The sequence below is a fragment of the Frieseomelitta varia genome, unplaced genomic scaffold (genome assembly GCF_011392965.1).
Source record: "Frieseomelitta varia isolate USP_RPSP 00005682 unplaced genomic scaffold, Fvar_1.2 scaffold_163, whole genome shotgun sequence".
Classification (NCBI taxonomy): domain Eukaryota; kingdom Metazoa; phylum Arthropoda; class Insecta; order Hymenoptera; family Apidae; genus Frieseomelitta; species Frieseomelitta varia.
Genome location: NW_025109339.1, coordinates 494,536 through 517,698, shown reverse-complemented (window position 1 = coordinate 517,698; position 23,163 = coordinate 494,536). Strand labels below are relative to the sequence as shown.

Genomic DNA, 23,163 nt, shown 5'->3' with positions numbered 1-23,163 from the left:
TAGATTTAGATATTTATATTTAGACTTATAAATACCTCGTTCTGTCGTGTTAACAGAATTTTGCGCGTTCGTGCGAAACTCCGAGTAAATGTTTGCTTGACATACACCTGTATCTTATCGAACCGTACTGAATTGATCGAAGATACTCGCTTGCGTAAGACGTAAAGTTGCATTGTGCAGGAAAGACGGAATTTTCTACAAGCGTCGGACCGACACAATGAAAAAGCATCTCCCTGTTTTTCTCCACACGTTTATTCTCGAACGTTTAAAATTCTTTTCAAGAACTCAACCTCAAGAATTCAAACTCAAACGGACATTTTGCATCTCTTTTCGCCACTTAGTATCGCGTGTTTTTAAGTTTCATTGTGTACCCCTAGCAAATACCAAAATTACGTGCATGATTTTACGCATCCAAAATGCAACGTTTTTTTCCTTACAACGCCACAGAATTAATCAGCGGAATACCCGGTCAAGATAGGATTGCAACGCGAACCAACGTCGGCCACGTGCAATTCTGCTTTGGCCACGAGGGAAGCCGGGGCCGGATGTTGTCTGCACCATCATGTAACTGTCGTTGCTGATAGCTGCGCGTTGTCACAATTTCCAGCGTGTTTCACGGTTCAACCGGCGAGCTGTGTTTCCCGATCGCAGGGTTCAAGCTGTCCTTTGATCGAGGACCCGTTAATAGTTGGACCGTGTATCGTTATAATCCTGTCATCCTCTTCTCATCCTCGCTGTACCAGCCTTCGCCGATCTCCTCGTCGACGCGACTATAACGATAATTACGTTATTTCGTCGTCACGTTCGATACGTTTCGCAGCGAACCTGCTTCGACGTTGGATTCTCCTTCCTTTCAACGACAAGGAGGAGAAACGAGGAGACGTGAAGTTTAACCTCTTGCGAAATGACGTGCCACACACGTCGAGAACCATTTGTTCCAAAATTGTAATAATTTCTCACTTTTAAATATATTTAAGTGAAACAAAATAGGCAAAACAAATAATAAATTTATTACTTCTCAATAATTTCTATCCAGTGATATCATAGCCGACGAGTTCAAAAAGAAAGTGGCGAATTATTGTATACGGTTCGGTCACTCGTTATGGTCCGCAATCAGTTACTAGCGCAAGTAGTTAAGGAATCTGAGAGGAAGGAGCAGGCGAGAAATCTCTCCAAGAGGCTTTTCGGTTGCTTTATAGTAAATTGATAATTTGAGGGGCGAGTTGAGGAAAGTTTAAAGTTGCGATGATAATAGGGTAAGGTGGTAAGAAGTTTGGGGAATCTGAAAGAAAGCGAGAGTTTCAGTAATATTTTTTGATTTAAAGACTACCACGGGTAGATAGAAATTTAATCTATCCAAAGATTATTGTTTTATAGTAATATTATTTGCAATTAATTGTTATAAACAACGACTTTGACTCCTACTTTTCAGTTACTTGTCATTTTTGGACATGACTAGTATCTTTTAGGAATCAAGTTCATCTGTCGCACAATCATACAACACATACAATTATACAACTCATACAATTCATACAATTCATGCAATTCACACAATTCATACAATTCATACAGATCAGACAGTTCATACAGTTCATACTATTCATACAAGTGAAAGTCGTACAATATTTCGCATTCACTCGCAGCGTTTCATACTAACATACATACATATCTACCTTTCACGTTACACACTAATTGTACAATAATTTGAAGCCCTACCAGCGCAATTTGTGTCAAAGACACGTTTATTAAACTTCGAACGAAATAAGGGAAACGAAACTATTGACACGATTCAATATAGTGCCGTGTAAGCGATATAACGCGAAATGAAACTGCGATTTGTCAGTGTGCCAAATCGGGATTCGACCATTTAGAGAGGCAAGTAGTCTAGCTACCCCCAACGGCACAGTGGGATCCTTCGGAACCACTGGAGCCGAATTACCAAGGACGCTGGACTACAAGAACCGAATTTCGTCTTTTCGGACGAGGCTACAGTTCCCCGACTTGACACACTGACAACGAAAGATGGAAAATCTACTCTAGTGCAATGACAGCAACAATAGTAACAACGAACGAAAAAAGAGAATAGAGGAGATGTTTCTGATTTCGTCTCGTTAAATAAACGTGTCTTTGTACAGAATGCGTTCACAGTGAATTTACAAATACTAACTATCTTATGATTAACTAAAGCTAAACGCACGCAACTTAAAACTAAACGCATGCAACTTAAAACTAAAAGCACGCATCTCACGATGTCCCTGCGAGATCCCTCGTCGTCCATCGGTGGCCCAATAGTTTACTTATCAACTAAGTGTACCTACAGTTCAGTTTAGATCGTGAAATAAAGAATGAATAGAAATTTTCACGATCTAAACTGAACTGTAGATTGCGTAGTTCTTAGCTTGATATCGTTTCACAAACATTAAAGTTTGTAAAACTTTAATGTTTGTTAAAAGATATCAATTACCAGGTCTCACCACGAGGAGGTCACTACGCAAGAGACCCGCCCCGGGCCCTATTCCCAACCACCCTCCATTACATGCAAACAACTCGGCATTCTTAAGGAATGCAGAGATTTTATTCTACTTGGCCGGGCGTTACGAACAAAGGAGACAGATGTTCAATAGTGCAAGTCTCAAACTTAAGTCTACATCTTAACTCTAAATCGCATGTATGAGATTGAACTATGGAACTCTGTCTCCCGAACGATCGCGTTAACAACCATACAATCATACATTACATACATTACATACGTTACATACGTTACATACATTGCGTACAGTCATGCATCATAGTCACATACATTACATAAAATCATACATTCCATACATTACATACATTCCATACAAATGCGAGTCATACAATATGTCGCAATCACTCGCTGCCTTTCATACTAACCACACACTCACCTATCATGAAAGTTACACAACAATTGTACAATAATTCGCAGCCCTAACATCGCATNTCTCAAACTTAAGTCTAAATCTTAACTCTAAAGCGCATGTATAAGATTGAACTATGGAACTCTGTCTCCCGAACAACGATCGCGGTAACAATCATACAATACATACAATCATACAATCCATACATTACATACGATTAATCATACATTACATACATTGCGTACAGTCATGCATCACATACATTACATACAATCATACATTCCATACATTCCATACATTCCATACGAATGCGAGTCATACAGTATGTCGCAATCACTCGCAGCCTTTCATACTACCCACACACTCGTCTAACATAAAAGTCACACAATAATTGTACAATAATTCGCAGCCCTATCAGCGCATTTTGTGTCAATGACACGTTTATTAAACTTTGAATGAAATTAGGGAAACGAAACTATTGACACGCTTCAATATCGTGCCTTGTCAAAGATATAACGCGAAATGAAACCGCGATTTGTCAGTGTGCCAAATCGGATTCCGAGCACTTAGAGGCAAGTAGTTTCGCGCTACCCCCAACGACACAGTGGGGTTCCGAAGAACCACTGGAGCCGGATTACAAAGGACGCTAGACTACAAGAACCTACCTCGTCCTTTCGGACGTGGTTGCAGTTCACCGACTTGTCACACTGGACAACGAAAGTTGGAACACTCTACTCTAGTGCAATGACAGTAACAAATGTCACTCTACTCTTGTGCAACGACAATAACTAAAGTAACTCTACTCTAGTAGTACAAACTCTGCTCTAGTGCAATGACAGTAACAAATGTATCTCTACTCTTGTGCAATGAGAGTAACTCTACTGTAGCGCAATGACAGTAACAAAACTATCTCTGCTCTAGTGCAATAACAGTAACAATAGTAACAACGAACGAAAAAGAGAAGAGTGGAGGTGTCTCAAGTTTAATAAACGTGTCTTTGTACAGAATGCGCTCACAGTGAATTTACAAATAATAACTATCTTATAATTAACTAAAACTAAACGCACGCAACTTAATATTAAGACGCACGCTTCCCACGATGTCCCCTCGAGATCCCTCGTCGTCCCAGATATTAACTATCTTGTAATTAACTAAAACTATACGCACGCAACTTAAAACTAAGACGCACGCACGCATCCCACGATGTCCTTGCGATATCCCTCGTCGTCCACCGCTGGGGGCCCAATAGTTTACTTATCAACTAATTGTATCTACAGTTCAGTTTAGATTATGAAATAAAGAATGAACCGAAATTTTTTCACGATCTAAACTGAACTTGCGTAGTTCTTAGCTTGATACTCGTGTCACAAACATTAAAGTTTATCGTTTACCGTTTTACACTTTAGCTTGATAACGTTTTACAAACATTAAACTTTAATGTTTGTAAAACGATATCAATTACCAAGACCCACCACGTGGAGGTGACTACGCACGGGTCTCATTATAATGTATTGTAAATCAGTACTGTTTCATATATTTCTCATACGAGTTTCAACTTGTATTGAATTTAAGTAAAGAATTCGTAAAATAAGGCATAATTGTTTGATGGATACAGTGTCTATTTAAAATATTGAAGAATTATCCTTGTTTGAATAATAGTAAAGGACTATTCTAATTAATAGTAAAGAACTAAATTATTTTCCAAATTTTAGATTCAAAGAGAAATTCTGATAACGTATTTCACGGTAATTGTTAATGAATGGTAACTAATAAAGTATATCTTGTACGACTACGATATAAGTCATGGAAATTGAACTCGTATTCAAGTTCAACTAATCATGATCAAGTATTATCCCAACACCAAAGAAACCAAACCATGTGACTTACCAATCGTTGAAGTCGGAATTGTAGATTGAGGTTTGGTTGCAGACATATTATTTAAAATTTTTCTGCTAAATGAAGTCGATGTGCACACGACGGAAGTTCAATTGGTAATGAATCTCCGTACCGCTGAAGGTTAATCTGATGTTCCGATCGTCAGTGACCCGGAACTGTTGATAATTTTTTCTTTTATTATTTCGAAACCGTTCTTCTATTATACTAATCAATAGTTTTTAGATTTCTATCGCAAGGTTACATTTTCATAAATATGTTACAATGTCAAATGTAATAATTTTTGATGTATATTCAATAGAAATTTATGTAGAGAAAAATTATGTAGTCAAAAATCGAGTTAAGCAGTGATCGTTGCTTCAGAATAACATATAAGCAAAAATTTTTTCTCGTTTATTGTTTCAGACAGCAAGAAATATATGTGTTGTTATGTAGCTATCTTTTCCGTTATTCTAAATAAAATAATTGAATTACTATAAGTGAATTATTAAAATTATGAAATAATGCTTAGGAATTCAATCATTGATTTAATTGTTATAAGTAAATATTTAAAATTGTTAATATACAAAAATATCATCGAAATGCATTATTTTTACAGTTTCAATAATTCATTTGAAATGAATTATTTTATTTCTACAATATTTCTAGACATCATTTAATAATTTTCACAACTTTTATATTACGATTAAACAATTAAATTAATTATTCGATAATTCAAAGTCATTTCTCTTAAGTACACCGTTCAAGATTGTTATAAATTATTATTTAAAAATTTTAAATAACATTTAGAAACATTACAGAAGAGAATTTATTGTTTAGTTGTTACAAATAAATTATTAAAAATGTTAGATAATATTTAAACAATTAGAATATTTAGAAATATTATTTAAAACTCACTCCTAAATGTTGGTCGATATGCACACGACGGAAGTTCAATTGATAATGAGTCTTCGTACCGCTGAAGGTTAATATTTGTATATTTCGGTCGTCAATGATCCAAAACAGTTGATAATTTTTTTCAAACTCCTAAAATTTGGTCGATGTGTACGGGGGAAATTTATTTGTTAATGAGCCTCTGTACCGTTCAAGGTTAATATATATTTCGGTCGTCAGTGATCCAGAACAGTTGATAATTTTTTTCATACTTCTAAATTTTGTCGATGTGCCCAAGACAAAAGTTCAATTCGTAATGGCATCTTGTCTCCGTATCGATTAATCTGATCTTTCGGTCGATGCGATACAGATGATGAAAATTTTTTAGAAATGTATTAGTGACTCGATTACTACGAAATGATTAATTAAAAAATTTAAATAGAACTTAGAAATGTTATAGAAGAGAGTTTATTGTTTAATTGTCACAAATAAATTATTGGAAATGTTAAATAATATTTAAACAATTAGAATATTCAAAAATATTATTTAAAAGTCACTCTTAAATTTGGGTCGATGTGCACACAACGAAAGTTCAATTGGTAATGAATCTCCGTACCGCTGAAGGTTAATCTGATGTTCCGATCGTCAGTGACCCGGAACTGTTGATAATTTCCTTTTAGTTTTTCGAAACCGTTCTTCTATTATACTAATCAATAGTTTTTAGATTTCTATCGCAAGGTTACACTTTCATAAATTTGTTACAATGTCAAATGTAATAATTTATTAATTTTTTCATCTATAACTGGCTAAAACTAAATTTACACTTTCGTGATATTAATTTTCAAGTTATAACTGCATTTATGTATATTCAATAGAAATTTATGTAGTCAAAAATCGAGTTAAGCAGTGATCGTTGCTTCATAATAACATATAAACGCAACATGTAAAAATTTTCGCTCGTTTATTGTTTCAGACAGCAAGGAATGTATGTATTATGTAACTATCTTTTCCGTTATTGCAAATAAAATAATTTAATTATTGTAAATGAAATTAGTAAAAATTCCAACGTAATGAATTATTAAAATAATTGGAGAACTTAGAATAGCTTCGTCGAAATTCCACGCTTATGAATTCCAACTTGACAAATTAATAAAATTAATAGAATAAGTACAAAATAAAATTCCAATTTAATAAATCAGTGAAATTAATAAAAATTCCAACGCAATTATTAAAATAATTCGAAACTTAAACTACCTTTACAAAAATTCGTCGCTTATAAATTCCAACTTTACAAATTAATAAAATTAATAGAATAAGTACAAAATAAAATTCCAACTTAACAAATCAGTGAAATTAATAAAAATTCCAACGTGACGAATTAATAAATAAAATAATTAATAAATAAAATGATTGGAGAACTTAAACTACCTTCGCAAAAATTCCTCGCTTATGAATTTTCTCTTTCTCTTTCTGTCTGAACAAAAACATAAAGAGGAAAAGACAAATTAAAAAGCAGATCTCGTTCTTTCGATCATTTTCTTTGTTCGCAGGGGACTGTAGTTCCTCTAATTGATAATGCCGGCGTACGTCCGATACAGCTTCAGATATTGTTCCCGCGGAGCAATTTGTACTTACGTGGATGGAACGCAATCCTCCGCTGTGCGAAAAGCAATTTGATTTATTGCCGTGCATACGCATCAGCGGGCAACTTCTTATTGTTAGACATTTTACATGGCTCGCATGACTCACGCGTGAATTATACTTCCTCGTTGCCGCTGTATCGCTGTATAAATTACGCATGGAAAAAATCGCGGGTCGTTTCTTCTTCCTCTTCTTCTTCTTCCCTCTTATCATTTTTCTTTCCATTCTTCTTCTCCTTCCATTTTTTCTTCTTTTTTTTTTTCTCTTCGAACGACTCTTCTCAATCTTCTCCGCGTAATAATCGTTCACTTCCGTGCAGTGTAGAAAGTTGACGACGAGTAATTGCGTTACGCTAACATCATCGAACGAGTGATTTATCGAGGCTTGTAAAAGTCACGAAGAACTGTCTTAAACGTTTGATTCATTTGATACTTATTATTATTGTTATTGATGCTTCAGTTGACACGATGATTGCTCGTTGGAAGAAATGAACTTATTATTATAAATAAATATAAATATATAATATATAAATAAACATATAATATATAATATGTAAATAAATATAAATATATAGTATACAAATAAATACAAATATATAATATATAAATAAATATATATATAATATACAAATAAGTATAAATAAATATATAAATAAATATAAATAACATATAAATTACTATTATAATTAAATGTATTTATGTATTAACTTCTCGCGTTGAAAGACAATCGAATTTGAAAGATCATTCGGAGAATTTCTTTGAAAATTCTGTGAAATTCTAAAATTTTTGAAATTGATAGCTGTAGCATGGTTCCAGGTTGAAAGACGCATTAACTCATTAAAGATCAAGATTACGTTCTTGCATAATTCTTGTCAATCATTTCATACTGTCAAATTTCATTTTTCCTTTCAATCGAAGCTACGGAAAGAGATCCAAAAATTTTTTTCATCATAAATGTCTTCCACTTGTGTTTGTAGAATTATGATAAATTATTGCTCATTATAACTTAAAGTATTTATAATACTATGACGCATTGTCGCTTCATCTTCAATGAGTTAAAAGGAAGTGACTAACAAGAGATTAATTTTACAAAATTCTAAGAAATCGAACTTATTTACGATATTATGATAAATTATTGCTTCATCCTCAATGAAGATTGAAAGAACTGGATAATGATTCTGTATTAGGTATCGTTTCATGAAATTTCAATAAATTGAAGTATTCTGTGAAATATTGTAACAAATTATTGCTTATAGCTTTCAACGGGTTAGAAAAAATGAATAATGATTCTATATTGGAATCATTTTACAAAATTTCAAGAAATCGAAATATTCGTAATATTAAAATACATTATTTTTATCGTAACGTATTATGATTTCTTTTTTTCGTTCATTTTTAAAAGGAGCGAACAACGATTCACTATTGGAACAAAATCAATAGATTCCAGTTGCAATTATAGCGCGTTCACTCTGAAAATTGACAACACGATCACGACAGGCGACAGGTGATTTAATAACAAATTCTTTTGTGTATTTAGGCCAGGATCGAACGATGCTCCCTGCAGAATCAAACCGGATAGACCTTGCCCTCCAAGCAAATACAGGACGCCTTCCGGTGCCTGCAATAACGTACGACATCCGGTTTGGGGTGCTCGTGGTGCACCCTTCTTGAAATTATTGCCATCGGCGTACTCTGACGGTAAGTGATTGTCAGATTGTCGATTTCCACGTATCTGTCAGATTATTTCTACAAATTTATAAATTTTCACATATTGATAGCGTAAGAAGAAAAGAACAACAAAATCTAAGTTTGCGAATTTTGTTTCAAACGAAAAGTTGCAGGCTTTCGATATCATCATTGACTTTCAATTTTCTTTTCAAATCGAAATATTGCAAAATAGTCAAAATGAACATTTCTTTCGTACGTATTCGCAGTATTGAAAAAGTTCGACAGTGCAAGTTATGCAAAAAGAAAAAAAAAAAAAACAATTGCATTCGAAGATCAAAGTTACAAGAATGATGGGGATCATTGGCCTTCTTTTTCTGAGTTATAAAAATTTTCCCAGAAAATAAGAAAATTTATTTATCCGGTCATTGACCTAATTTGAACTTTCGCGGAATTCGGATGATCGGTCAGAAGATCGTGCGATTTTATTTTCAAGGTGTTGCAATTTTTTTTTCGATGAAATTTGGAAAGAAAAGGGAAAAGAAAATCGGCGAGTAAAACGCTGCCGCGTCAACTCAATGTGGACGTCGGTAGACCTTACAGTGTATTGAAAATCGGCGTGTAATTAGCGTTGTTTTATAACTCGCGAAGATTCTTCGACGACGGCCGGTCTTAGATGATCTTTCGACGATCCATTACGCGCCACTTCCCGTATCCGCGAATGGAAAGTGAAAATTGGAACGAGCTAGACTCGAACGAGCTGAGAGATCCATTTCGAAGAGCGGTTGGCACGCTCGCGAGGATTAGAAACGGCGAATTAGCATTCTAGAAGGAAGCTTCGGCCAAGCCAACGAAATAGAGAGTCCCTCGGCGTCTATCGGTTGCGCCATCGTCCGCGCGAATAATAAACGATTCCACACAGTCTTTCGCCGGTCGTTCTCTGTTACGCGTCCACTAAGCAAACCAGACATTTCAGGTCGACAACTTCTTTTCTGCGCCCGGGCGAAATGCACAATATTCGAATTCGACGGGAAAATTTTTCCTCGATTTTTACTCGACACAGCCCCGACACAGAAATCTTGGAACAAGTACTACATTTGTAATAAAAATAGTAGAATAAATCTAAATTATAAATTTTATATATATATGCAATTAATTATAAATTAAATTATAAATTATATATATGTACAATTAATTATAAATTAAATTGTAAATTTTATATATATACAATTAATTATAAATTAAATTATAAATTATATATATATATATACAATTAATTATAAATTAAATTATAAATTTTATATATATACAATTAATTATAAATTAAATTATAAATTATATATATATATACAATTAATTATAAATTAAATTATAAATTATATATATATACAATTAATTATAAATTAAATTATAAATTTTATATATATATATAATTAATTATAAATTAAATTACAAATTATAAATTACATATATAAATACGACGCTTGAAATGCGTGTACGTGTTTTATATAATACAATTGTCAGTATATTAATACTTTAGAGATTCTTTGTTGCATAAAGTGCATAGATATTACAAATGATATGTATGTATTTTCTCAATTTTGAAACAGATATTGCAAATAATATGTATTTTATTACAAGTAATATATAAATATTACAAATAACGTGTATTTTAAATATATTTATAATAATTTTTTACATATATTTATAATAATATTTATATATATTTTGTATATAAATATTACAAATAATCTGTAGATTTATAATATTATATATAGTATATTTATATATAATAATATTTATATATATTTTATATATAAATATTACAAACTTATAATAATAACATTTATATATATTTTATATAAAAATATTACAAACTTATAATAATAACATTTATATATATTTTATATAAAAATATTACAAATAATCTGTCATACATATTGTCACATATATTGTAACACCGTACACCGACAGTATCAAAAATTAATCTACACGTCACATCCAGTCAAATCCCTTAAAATCAATTAGATCACTCCACATGTGTAACGACGACTTGCTCCACGACGAGAGCATTCACGTCGATGCTTCAACGACGCTTCAACAAACGAGGAATTGAACAAACAGAATTAAAACCCGGTGTCAATTAAAACCTGAACAATGTACAAACGTTTTCATCGGTAGTCTGGTTTCAGAGGAAGGCGTGGGACAGCTGGCGCCTCTGTCCAAGAAGGGAAGGAAAAAAAAAAATGCAAACGAAAATATGAAAGTGAAAAGAGCGAAGAAAGTGACTCAGGTGTTCTGGCCAGTGGTTGCCAGCGTCTGCATTTCGACAGCGTTGACCCAAAATACATACCTGGCCGATCGTCATCGAAGAGTTACGTGCTTCCACGTAGTAGTTCGCGTTCGATCGAAAGTCTCTCTCTCTCTCTCTCTCTCTCTCTCTCTCTCTCTCTCTTGCCTGGTTAAACTGACTAGAATAGCAATCGACCGAGGAATTCAGTGTACGACGTAACACCTTCACTCGAATGAGTTAATGGACAGAGGATGGTGATGAATGCTTGTCAAAACGCGAGGAATTTGCTTCCCGGGAAACTGCTTTCGTGAGGTTTCTACATCTAACCTCGTTGAAAGTTCACAATAGACCGTTGGATCTACGAGGCCGCGAATATTCATGCACAATTTTGTCTTATTTGTGCGAGGCTCAGCGCAAAGATTTATTTCAGCTTATTATCACTTCGTAACTAGCACTGTTCCATTCATCTTTGCCATTGTTCTTGAAAACTTGTGTACGATGAAATGTCTTCTTTCAAAAGTATTCGAGAACGCTCTCTGTAGAAGGCACCGATTATTTCTTACTGTTTCTTCTTCTACTTTTTTACGGAATATTCCAGGTCATCGATGATCGACGTGACTTTTCAAACAGTGTTACTGGCAGTTGAAAGATCGCTTTAACCGCTTGCGCTTGGCAACTGATTGCGGACCATAACGAGCGGCCGAACCGTATAATAATCGTGTAATTATTAATATAAATTATTAATAATTTAATTATTAATAATATAAATTATTAATAATTATTACAATAATTAATATAAATATTGTATAATAATTCGTCGCTTTCTTTTTGAACTCGTCGGTACGATATCACTGGATAGAAATGATTGAGAAGTAACAAATTTATTATCTGTTTTGACTATTTTGTTATAGTTAAAACTGAGGAAATATTGCATAATTTTGGAACAAAAAATTCTCGACGCGCGTGGCACGTCATTCCAGTGGAAGGTTAGCAACTGAGAATACAAAATGTTTTCTGCTTTCTTATTCTCTTCATTTCTCATTCTAAATCAGCGTCGCCATTAACTCGTTTTTTTAAATATTCGCGCGTAACATAAACATATTACGAGATTTGACAATAACTATTTATTTTAATTAACGCATAACAAGATTTTTATGACGACCGATTTTTGCTTCGATTGATTATTAACCACTCGCGCTTGGCAACTGATTGCGGACCATAACGAGCGACCGAACCGTATACAATAATTCGTCGCTTTCTTTTTGAACTCATGTCAGTACGATATCACTGGATAGAAATGATTGAGAAGTAATAAATTTAATATTTCCTTTGCCTAGGTTATACTTAAATATACTTAGAACTGAGAAAATATTGCAATTTTGGGACAAAAAATTCTCGACGTACGTGGCATGTCATTTCAACGTAAGAGGTTAATCACTTGCGCTGGCAACTGCGGACCATAACGAGCGACCGAATTGCATACAATAATTCGTCGCTTTTTTTTCCTTTTGAACTCGTGTCGGTATGATATCACTGGATAGAAATTACTAAGAGACAATAAATTTACCATTTTTTTTTTTTGCCTTTGTTACGTTTAAATATACTTAAAACTGAGAAAATGTTGCAATTTTGGGACAAATATTCTCGACGTGTGTGACACGTCATTCCAGCGCAAAAGGTTAACAACTGAGAATACAAAATGTTTTCTCTTTTCTTATTCTCTTCATTTGTCATTCTAAATCAGCGTCGCCGCCATTAACTCGTTTTTTTATATATTCGCGCGTAACATAAACATATTACGAGATTTGACAATAACTATTTACTTTAATTAACGCATAACAAGATTTTTATGACGACCGATTTTTGCTTCGATTGATTATTAACCACTCGCGCTTGGCAACTGATTGCGGACCATAACGAGCGACCGAACCGTATACAATAATTCGTCGCTTTCTTTTTGAACTCATGTCAGTACGATGTCACTGGATAGAAACGATTTAGAAGTAACAAATTTATTATCTGTTTTGCCTATTTTGTTTTATTAAATTATACTTAAAACTGAGAAATATAATTTTGGAACAAAAAATTCTCGACGTGCCTGGCAAGAAGTTAAAGTAGATATTGCATAGAATGAAAATTCTAGGAACAATAATGGGAAGAAGAAAACTTGGGAATATCGAATATAGAGCATAAATTCAAAGAACGATTTCATCGACCAAAACAATTTTTAACAACGTGAATTAATCATCGGATAAAGAGCACTCAAATACGACAGAATGTAATCATTTTTATAAAAATGAATCATATGATATGTCTCTAGGGAAAAATATATGAAAAATTCGCGAATCAAGGGCAATCAAACCATACGTAGAATGAAATTTTCGTATTAGAGAAATATTCGAAGATAGAAATGTCGAGTTTCCGAATGTCCTCGAATATTACTACCTCTCGATAAATCTTTTACCAATTTCGTAGAAACGTGCGTCGAAATTCTGTGTCATGGTCACGCTTCGTTATCTACGTAGCATGTACTAGCACGAAGAATCTTTCTAACGACTACCGTACTGTCGTTTTCGGCTACTTGCCGATTCACAGGATTTATGGTGACGCGGCGATCATCGATCGATCGCGTTGAATCGATTTATCGACTGCCAGTAGCATCTTGCCACGAATATCGGCGCGCAACGATGAAGAACGAAGAGAATTCGAAAAAGTATTTCAACAAGATCCGTCCTTGTCCCTAATTAGGTTGATTCATATGCGTGTGTGGAGACAAACATGGGAAACGGCGGCGTTTAAATATCCCCGTAAATGTACAAGACGAAACTGCTGATTCGATCGTAAATGCATGTTCCTAGCGATTGAACTAGTCAGATAGGTCTCGAGAATAATATACTACAGAGAACATAAGTTTTCGGAATAATATCGAATCGAGGATGCAAGTTTTAGGATCGCGTGAGAGAGAGAGAGAGAGAGAGATTTTCGGAAAAATATCACATGGAACGCAAGTTTTAGGAAAAATATGAATCTTGGGAATAATTTTGCGCGAAACACAAGTTTCACGTATGTAATATCTTATAGAACGTAAATTCCGTTCTACGAGATATTAAATATTATTAATATATTTTAATATTATATATGTATATTATTTTATTTATATATGTATATTACCTTATATTATTATATATTTATTATATATATTATAATATTATATTATTAAATATATATTATTTTATTTATATATGTATATTATATTATTGTATGTTTATTATATATATTATATTATATTATTATATATTTATTATATATATTATAATATTATATTATTATATATATTACTTTATTTATATATGTATATTATACTATATTATTATATATTTATTATATATATATTATAATATTATATTATAAATATTATTAATATATAATAATATTAATATTCTATTCACTTTCTAATTATTATTCGCATTATTACTATTGAAAATATTATTGTATCAATGTTGAAACTTAACATACATGAATCTCATGGATGTTGATCATCGAAATGAAGAGAAAAACGAAGAAAAAAAAAAACTCAAACTCGCTAATTTCCCATCTAATTTATTACATCGTTCGTCGTGCCGCGTTTAGAACCCAGACACAATTACCACGTGTACCATTTACATTTTACAATCAGGTACGCAAAACGATTTCGTCCATTATTCATTGTCGGAAAGCATTAAAGGCGAAATTACCTTCGTTTGACGCGATTTGTCGCGTTAAAGAGTACAGGCACACTCCCACAGCCGGAGCCTAACCGTGGCTCATCAATTATCCGTACGTAATACGACGAAGGATAATAAACTGCGTTAAGTAACGTTTAATTCGACGTTAGATACTGCCGATCGCAGTCTACGCCGAGCAACGATTTAATCTCATTCACGTCGCGTACCCGTCGCGAACTAAGAATGGAAAAACCGCGGTTATAACAAACTCTGTAGAGATGGAAATTATCGTTCGCCTGTCTTGCGACAATTTACCGTGGCGCAATTTGAGAAACGAAAAAAGAAAAAAAAAGAAAAAAAGAAGAGACACGTCTGCCACGTTGTCGCAAGATTTGTTTCGACAACTCGCTCGTTATCTAAAAAATATTACGCTGACATTTACGAGAGACGTTCGAGAGAGATTCATTTCGCCGAGATCAAAGATCCATTGCAAATTGTTCTGGTAGCCGTGAGAATGTGCGAAGATTTATTATTATTAGGCGTCGTTTCTACGTGTGACACATTTTAATAAGATTTTCTAAGATTTGAAAAAATTAACATATTTGCAATCACTTTAATTTGCATCAGTAATCTGCGTGTTCGTAATTACTTTGTAATTATTAGGATTGAAATTACGAATTGAACGGCGACTATTATTACTTGTATGTATTTTCACAATCGCGCACTCTGTGTTTAAATATAAAATAAATATAAATATAAATATAATATAATTATAAATATAATTCTAAAAATAAATAAATATAAATATAATATAATTCTAAATATAATTCTAAATATAAATATAAATATAAATGTAATATAATTATAAATATAAATATAATTAAATATAAATTTCCCCGGGTTCAAATATTTTATAAATAATAATAATAAAGACTTTTCTCTTTTTTTCAATTTTCCTTTAAGAACAATTAGAGTATAGAATAACAGTGGTCAATCTTGAAAAGATTTCAACCATCCTACATAATAAAAACTCGTTTAATTTGTAAAGTTTATAAGTTTCCCTTTTAGTTGCCTTTTACGACACGCAGGGACCTACATTGGGCCCACAGGGGAAATGATTTATTACTATTATACATACTATTATAAAGTTGACAAAATCTTCCATTTGAAAAACGTATAAAAATTCCCACTAAACACCTTTCGTATCACCGTAGGTATCGCCAGTCCCCGGCAATCGGTCGGAAACCACGTGCTCCCAACCCCAACGAAAGCTGTATCGACGCTGATCAACCACCTGCGTCTCTCGCCGGAAGCCCACGAGGGTCTGACCAGCCTGTCCGGCGTATGGTCGGAGCTGATACTCCGCGACATCTCGTCCACGGTTCACCCGTCGAGCAAACAGAACGTCTGTTGCGCCGGGAGAACGAAGCACCCGGAATGTTACGAGATCCGGGACGAGCAGACTGGTACATGCATAGAGTACCTGCGCTCGGTGCCAAGTCTGACCGTGCACAGGTGTAACTTCGACACCAGGGAACAGATGAACGGAGCGTCGTCATACTTGGACGGTTCGCACATTTACGGATCGACGGACGAACAGCTGCATCGAGTGAGAACGTACAGCCAGGGAAAAGTGGACGTATCCGGGTGCGAGGCGTGCAACAACACCGAGGACAAGGCTCTGGGGATGATGTACTCCGTTTTGTTGAACGAGCATAATCGGTTAGCGGGCGAACTGGCCAGAGCCAACGAACACTGGGACGACACGAAGTTGTTCCTGGAAGCTCGTCGGCTGGTCGTCGCGCAGATCCAGCACGTCACGCTGAACGAATACGTGCCAAGCATTCTCGGCGAGGGCGCTCGAACTGATCGGGAACTGATGCCTGTTGCCGCTGGCTTCTACAACGGGTACTCGTCCTCGAACGTCGGTGGCACGTACGATGCGGTCGCGCTCGCGGCACTCAGCGCTCTGACGTCGCTGCGTAAACACACTGTCGACGAGGCCACGTGCTTGGAGGACCACGTGACCGCGTCAGCCAATCGCGTGAGCCTCGACACGAGCCAGTCCGCTTTCGAGCCGCGCGTCGACGTGAACGCGCGCCTCGTACACGTGGGCCGCGATCACGGCATTCCTGGGTACGTCAGGTTCGTCGAGGACTGTTCCGGACACAATTTTACGGTAGGTTCATCGTTTTATTAACGCACCGTTGAGTTAACTCGTGTATTCACTTGCATCAGCTATTTTGATTTTTCACACTCTGGGTGATACAGGATATTGTGAAATCTTCCTTCGTCGTGTTCACTTTATTATTTAAAAAAAATTACTTTTATTGGTATTTAGGTTTTCATCGCAATTTTAGTGTTATAAAAATTTCAGTCATGACGAATCGCTATTTTGATTTTTGACACTTAGAGTGAAATCTTCCTTCGTCGTGTTCACTTTATTATTAAAAAGAAATTACTTTTATTGGTATTTAGGTTTTTATCGCAATTTTAGTGTTACAAAAATTTCAGTCATGACAAATCGCTATTTTAATTTTTGACACTTAGAGTGATACAGGATATTGTGAAATCTTCTTTCGTCGTGTTCACTTTATTATAAAAAGAAATTACTTTTATTGGTATTTAGGTTTTTATCGCAATTTTAGTGTTACAAAATTTTCAGTCATGACGAATTGCTAGTTTGATTTTTGACACTTAGGATGGTACAGTATATTGTGAAATCTTTCTTCGTCGTGTTCACTTTATTATAAAAAGAAATTACTTTTATTGGTATATAGGTTTTTATCGCAATTTTAGTGTTATAAAAATTTCAGTCATGAAGAATCGTTATTTTGATTTTTGATACTTAGGATGGTACAGTATATTCTGAAATCTTCCTTCGTCGTGTTTACTTTATTATAAAAAGAAATTACTTTTATTGGTATTTAGGTTTTCATTACAATTTTAGTGTTACAAAAATTTCAGTCATGACAAATCGCTATTTTGATTTTTGACACTTAGAGTGAAATCTTCCTTCGTCGTGTTCACTTTATTATAAAAAAAAGCACCACATACGTATCTCTGTCAAAAGGAATACAAGTCAAGAAACGCCCTTACGATATTCAAACGTCTGATGTAAAATCAGACATCAAATTTTGATTCGTTCGAAATGTACATCACTGGCCTATATAATTTTTACTAAAATTTAATTTATACTCGTGATATATCCTAAGATAAAAATCTTCCAAAATTAAATAAAAAAAAAAACATTGTAGAAGCATGCTTCTCGTTTATTCGCAGATCCAGAATTTCGAGGATTTGGAACATTTTATGCATCCCAGACACGTGAGCCTCTTGGAGTCTGTATACTCGCAGGTGGAGGACATCGATCTGCTTCTCGGTGGGATATCAGAAACACCGAGAAACGGGGCAACGGTGGGTCCAACGTTCGAATGCCTTCTCAAGAGGCAATTCGTCAAGATGAGAAACTCGGATCGATTCTGGTACGAGAACGACATTCCACCGTCCGGAATGACCTCGGCTCAACTGGCCGAAATTAGGAAAGTCACCCTGGCTGGTATTCTCTGCGCCAACACGAAGATCAAGAAGATTCAGCCGAACCTGTTTATCCAGCAGGATCCGTATCTGAACGCTAGAATCAACTGCGACCAGCACAGCGTTCTCGATATCGCTCCGTGGAGGGAGGAGCCTCTGCCAGATGAGCCTGCCAAGGAAGTGGCGACCGGCAGCAAGTCCGGCGTGATCCCGGAATTCGTGCCAGAGCTCAGTCCAAGCTTGATAGCGGCAGCCGTGAAGAAAGCTGAAGCAGACCTGATCGAGAGGAAGCAACTGGAGTACAATTCGTGGCTGCAGCAGAGGATAGCTGATCCTAAGTCGCCGGCTGGAACGGCTGCCAGTTTCTCCAAAGCCAACAGGGACGCACTCTTGTTGGCCAACTCCTCGATCATGTACGAGTTGGCTACCAACGAGATTCTGAATGGCATTCACGGCCTGAGACGCAGGAAACGTCAGATCTTCGACACAACGGACAACGTCCTCGGCTTTCCCAACAACGACTTCTCCGACTTGCTGCAGAACGTGGATATATCCGGGTTCCTGTCTCAGAAGAAGCCTACCAATCACGACGAGGTCGAGTGTCCCGTAGACGACAGCCCTTGCGATCCAACTAGTCCGTACAGGACGTTGTCGGGGCATTGTAACAATCTACGCAACCCGAATCTTGGGAAATCGCTGACAACGTTCGCGAGATTACTCCCTCCGGTGTACGAGGATGGAGTTTCGAAGCCCAGGAGCACGTCTGTCACTGGAATACCTCTGCCAAATCCCAGAGTCATCTCCACAGTGATCCACCCTGATATCTCGAATCTTCACAATCGATACACCTTGATGGTCATGCAGTTTGCTCAATTCTTGGACCACGATCTGACGATGACGCCGATCCACAAGGGTTTCGCTGAATCCATACCTAGCTGCCGTCCGTGTGACTCTCCTCGCACGGTTCATCCCGAGTGCAACCCGTTTCCAGTGCCACCTGGTGATCACTATTATCCTACGGTGAATGTGACTTCCGGCGCGCGGATGTGCTTCCCATCCATGAGATCTTTGCCGGGTCAACAGCACCTGGGGCCTCGAGAACAGATCAACCAGAACACCGGTTTCCTGGACGGGTCCGTCATCTACGGTGAAAACACTTGCATTTGTAATATCCTGAGAGGGTTCAACGGTCGTATGAACATCACTCAGAATCCACACAGAGGTGGCAAGGACCTCCTACCGCAATCACCCACGCATCCAGAGTGCAAAGCGAAATCCGGTTACTGTTTCATCGGTGGCGATGGCAGGGCCTCAGAGCAGCCAGCGTTGACCGTCATGCACACGATGTGGATACGGGAGCACAACAGAATCGTGGAGTCGCTGCGGCAACTGAATCCACACTGGGACGGCGAGAAACTGTTTCAGCAATCTCGTCGTATAATCAGCGGCATGTTGCAGCACATCACGTACAACGAGTTTCTGCCGCGGATTCTCGGTTGGAACGCGGTCACCCTCTACGGGTTGAAACTTCTACCTCAGGGTTACTACAAGGAGTACTCGCCTACATGCAACCCGAGCGTGCTCACGGAATTTGCAACCGCTGCTTACAGAATCGGGCACTCGTTGCTGAGGCCGCACTTGCCGAGAATGGACCGTAATTATCAGAGCATGGAGCCCTCTATCTTGCTGAGGGACGGGTTCTTTGATCCCGACATGCTCTATCAGAAGTCGATGATGGATGAAATGATGCGAGGCTTGATGGCCACACCTATGGAGACCTTGGATCAATTTATAACCGGGGAGGTTACCAATCATCTGTTCGAGATCCGCGGTATTCCGTACTCGGGGGTGGATCTCATTGCGCTCAACATTCATCGCGCCAGGGACCACGGTATACCGTCGTACAATAATTACAGAGCTCTGTGCAATCTGAAGAGAGCTACCACTTTCGAAGATTTGTCGAGGGAAATGGCACCGGAAGTTATAGCTCGGATGAAACGCATTTACGCGTCGGTGGACGACATCGACTTGTTCCCCGGTGGTATGAGCGAGAGACCTCTACAAGGTGGGCTGGTCGGGCCTACGTTCGCTTGCATAATCGCGATACAGTTCAGGCAGTCGAGGAAGTGCGATCGATTCTGGTACGAGACCGACGACCCCAACATCCGTTTCACCGAGCATCAGCTCGCGGAGATTCGTAAATCCACGCTGTCCAAAGTCATGTGCGAGAACATGGACGAGCACAACGAGATGCAGCGAGCGGCGTTCGACTTGCCGAGCAACTTCCTCAATCCGCGAGTTCCCTGCAGCTCAATGCCACAGATGGACCTGTCCGCTTGGAGAGAAACGAGACACGGCTGTCAAATCGGAGGGAGGAACGTCGCTCTCGGAGAGTCTGGTTTCCCTACACCCTGCACTAGTTGCATCTGCACAGCTGAAGGAGTACGTATACGTCACTTTTATTAAAAAAAAAAAAAAAATAACATGTCGTTTGTTTCTACACGTCTTACGAAAATGACGAAGATCTGAGAAAACAATTTTTTCTTCTTTCAGACTCAATGCGCTTCTTTGAGGATTACCGATTGTAATCAGCTTCTACGCGAAGCTTCTCGAGAGGCGATTTTACGTGACGACGTGTGCACGGCTCAGTGCGGCTTCGTCCTAGCGGCGACAGAACCGACCTCGAGGCTTCAGCAGTTCACCACGCCGAACAGTTTTCCCGGTTTCGTGCCACACAGAAACAGCTTGAGAAGCGTGCAGACGCCAGTTTCGTTCAACGGTTTCAAGTTACCCGATCTCTCGCAATTTATTGGCTGAGAAAGAGAGGAGAAAGAAAGAGAGAGAGAGAGAGAGAGAGAGGAAACGTTCAGAAAGCAAAGACTTCTCGTGTAAACTTATCGCTTATTAATTGTCACACGCAAGAGACTCACTGCCTTCCTTCAAGAGACTGCACAACGTAACGAGCTGCGCTCATCGTTGACGATCGAACAATTCTCTCTGTACAGAAATCGCGAAACAAGAATCACCGATGAACGCGCGTCACTGCCAGCTCATACACGTTTCGATGCTAATCATCCGCGAAGAGTGTTCCAGAATTAAAAAATTCACACGTGTATTACGCATTCGACTATATATTATGTATTGTTTTAAAACACGGCACTGTCTTCTCACTTCTCGTAAGAGATATTTCTCATGTTTCCTTTCTTTCTTTTTTTTTTTTTTTTACTTGTTATGTTATTATTATATTTTGTAGATTGTAAGGTGTATTTAATTTACGCGAGAAGGCGAATACTCGGTAACAAAAATGTAAAGGGGTCAGTACACGACGTGCTCTTACGTAATAAAGCTGTCATTGGCAGTTCGAAGGAAAAATTGTACAGTGATCTCGCAATACGTAATTCTCGCAGTGTGAAGAGGACTTCAATAAATTGTCACGCTACTTGACGAGATAGTTAGACAAAAGGAATACACAAGTGAATATTTTGATAGATGGATGAGTGATATATGTGTATCATGGGCTGGCATTTGAGCCAGTCGAGGCCGTTTTTGTACTTGTATAGTAATTATAACGCGAAAATAACAAATGCGAACGAAAAATTTAATTCTGAGTTGTCTTTTTTTTTTTTTTTGTCATTACACCTCTATCTAATTTTGTAGTATAATAGTGACATGTATAACGTTAATAAATGTTAATGTTTCCTTTTTTTTTCACTTTTTTATAATAAATAAAGAACAGAGTCCCACACTTCCATGGCTATTATATCAGACTATAATGATAGTTGGTCCGCTTTTGAGTTTTCATCAGAAAACAAGGCTGATTTGAGACATTGTTTTATACACAGATTTGATATTTATAAAACATGTGGCAGACATCAGCCGATTAAATACAATTTTAATACGAGTCATCGTCCTTTGTTGCTTCATTTGCATATTTCTATTAACGAAATATTTTTTCCCCTTGTTTCTTTTTTTTTCTTGAAGTACTTTACACAATTTGTAAATCGACTTTTAACTGGCAGGAACTTCTTGTTTGTTATTAAGCACAGCAGTATTTTCTTGTATCGCAGGCGTTTGTTCTATGCATCGCCAAAGGCCATACGTTTTGCCAACAGTTGTTTGCCATAATCTCAAGGTACCATCTTCCGAGCCACTAGCGTACAATTCACCATCCGGCGAGAAACGTACACAGTGTACAGGTCCAAAGTGACCTTTGAATGATTCTGAAAGTAATTTTAAATGCTTGTAAATACACGAACTACAAAGAGACATAATTATTCGCTTACATTGTAAACATACCAATTTCTGTACCCGTGGCATAGTCAAACTTGTACATTTTTAAATCTTCCCCGCCACATACAAAAATACTACAGTCTGGATGCAAACTAGCGCTGTTCATTTGCGTCGGCGCAGTGTATTCACATAACTTGGTTAATCTGCACAAACAATTACAATTTTCCTCAAGTGCTGCACAACAAATAATGAAGGAACATGAATAAAAGATATATGAAACCCATTAAAATGTAAAGTATTACACTAGAAAGTACTTCCTAGCGGGCCAAGGTTAACTTGAAGGTTCTGTAGCAAATCCATGTTCAGGATATTAATCAGTACTAACTGATGCACAAGAGGATACATTACATCACTTGAACCTGTTTTGCTATCTTTTTTTTTTTTGTATT

At 36.7% G+C, this 23,163-nt stretch overlaps 2 protein-coding genes across 3 annotated transcripts in view; one reads left to right on the top strand and one right to left on the bottom strand.

Annotated features, from left to right (window-relative positions):
• Positions 1 to 7,220: 7,220 nt before the first annotated feature.
• On the top strand, positions 7,221 to 22,192 carry LOC122537740. The gene is made up of 5 exons (XM_043671194.1): positions 7,221 to 7,228; positions 8,823 to 8,983; positions 16,162 to 17,126; positions 18,230 to 20,926; positions 21,038 to 22,192. The coding sequence occupies exons 1-5, from the start codon at positions 7,221 to 7,223 to the stop codon at positions 21,299 to 21,301; spliced, it is 4,095 nt and encodes a 1,364-aa protein (XP_043527129.1). The 3' UTR covers positions 21,302 to 22,192.
• LOC122537795 (serine-threonine kinase receptor-associated protein) overlaps positions 22,062 to 23,163 on the bottom strand; it is a 2,470-nt gene continuing 1,368 nt past the window's right edge. For both annotated transcript variants that reach the window (XM_043671374.1, XM_043671383.1), the window contains exons 4-5: positions 22,781 to 22,917; positions 22,062 to 22,704 (exon numbers count right to left, since the gene is read on the bottom strand). In XM_043671374.1, the coding sequence (XP_043527309.1) occupies positions 22,493 to 22,704; positions 22,781 to 22,917 (349 nt within the window). In that variant the 3' untranslated portion in view covers positions 22,062 to 22,492. The remainder of the gene's footprint in view (positions 22,705 to 22,780; positions 22,918 to 23,163) is intronic.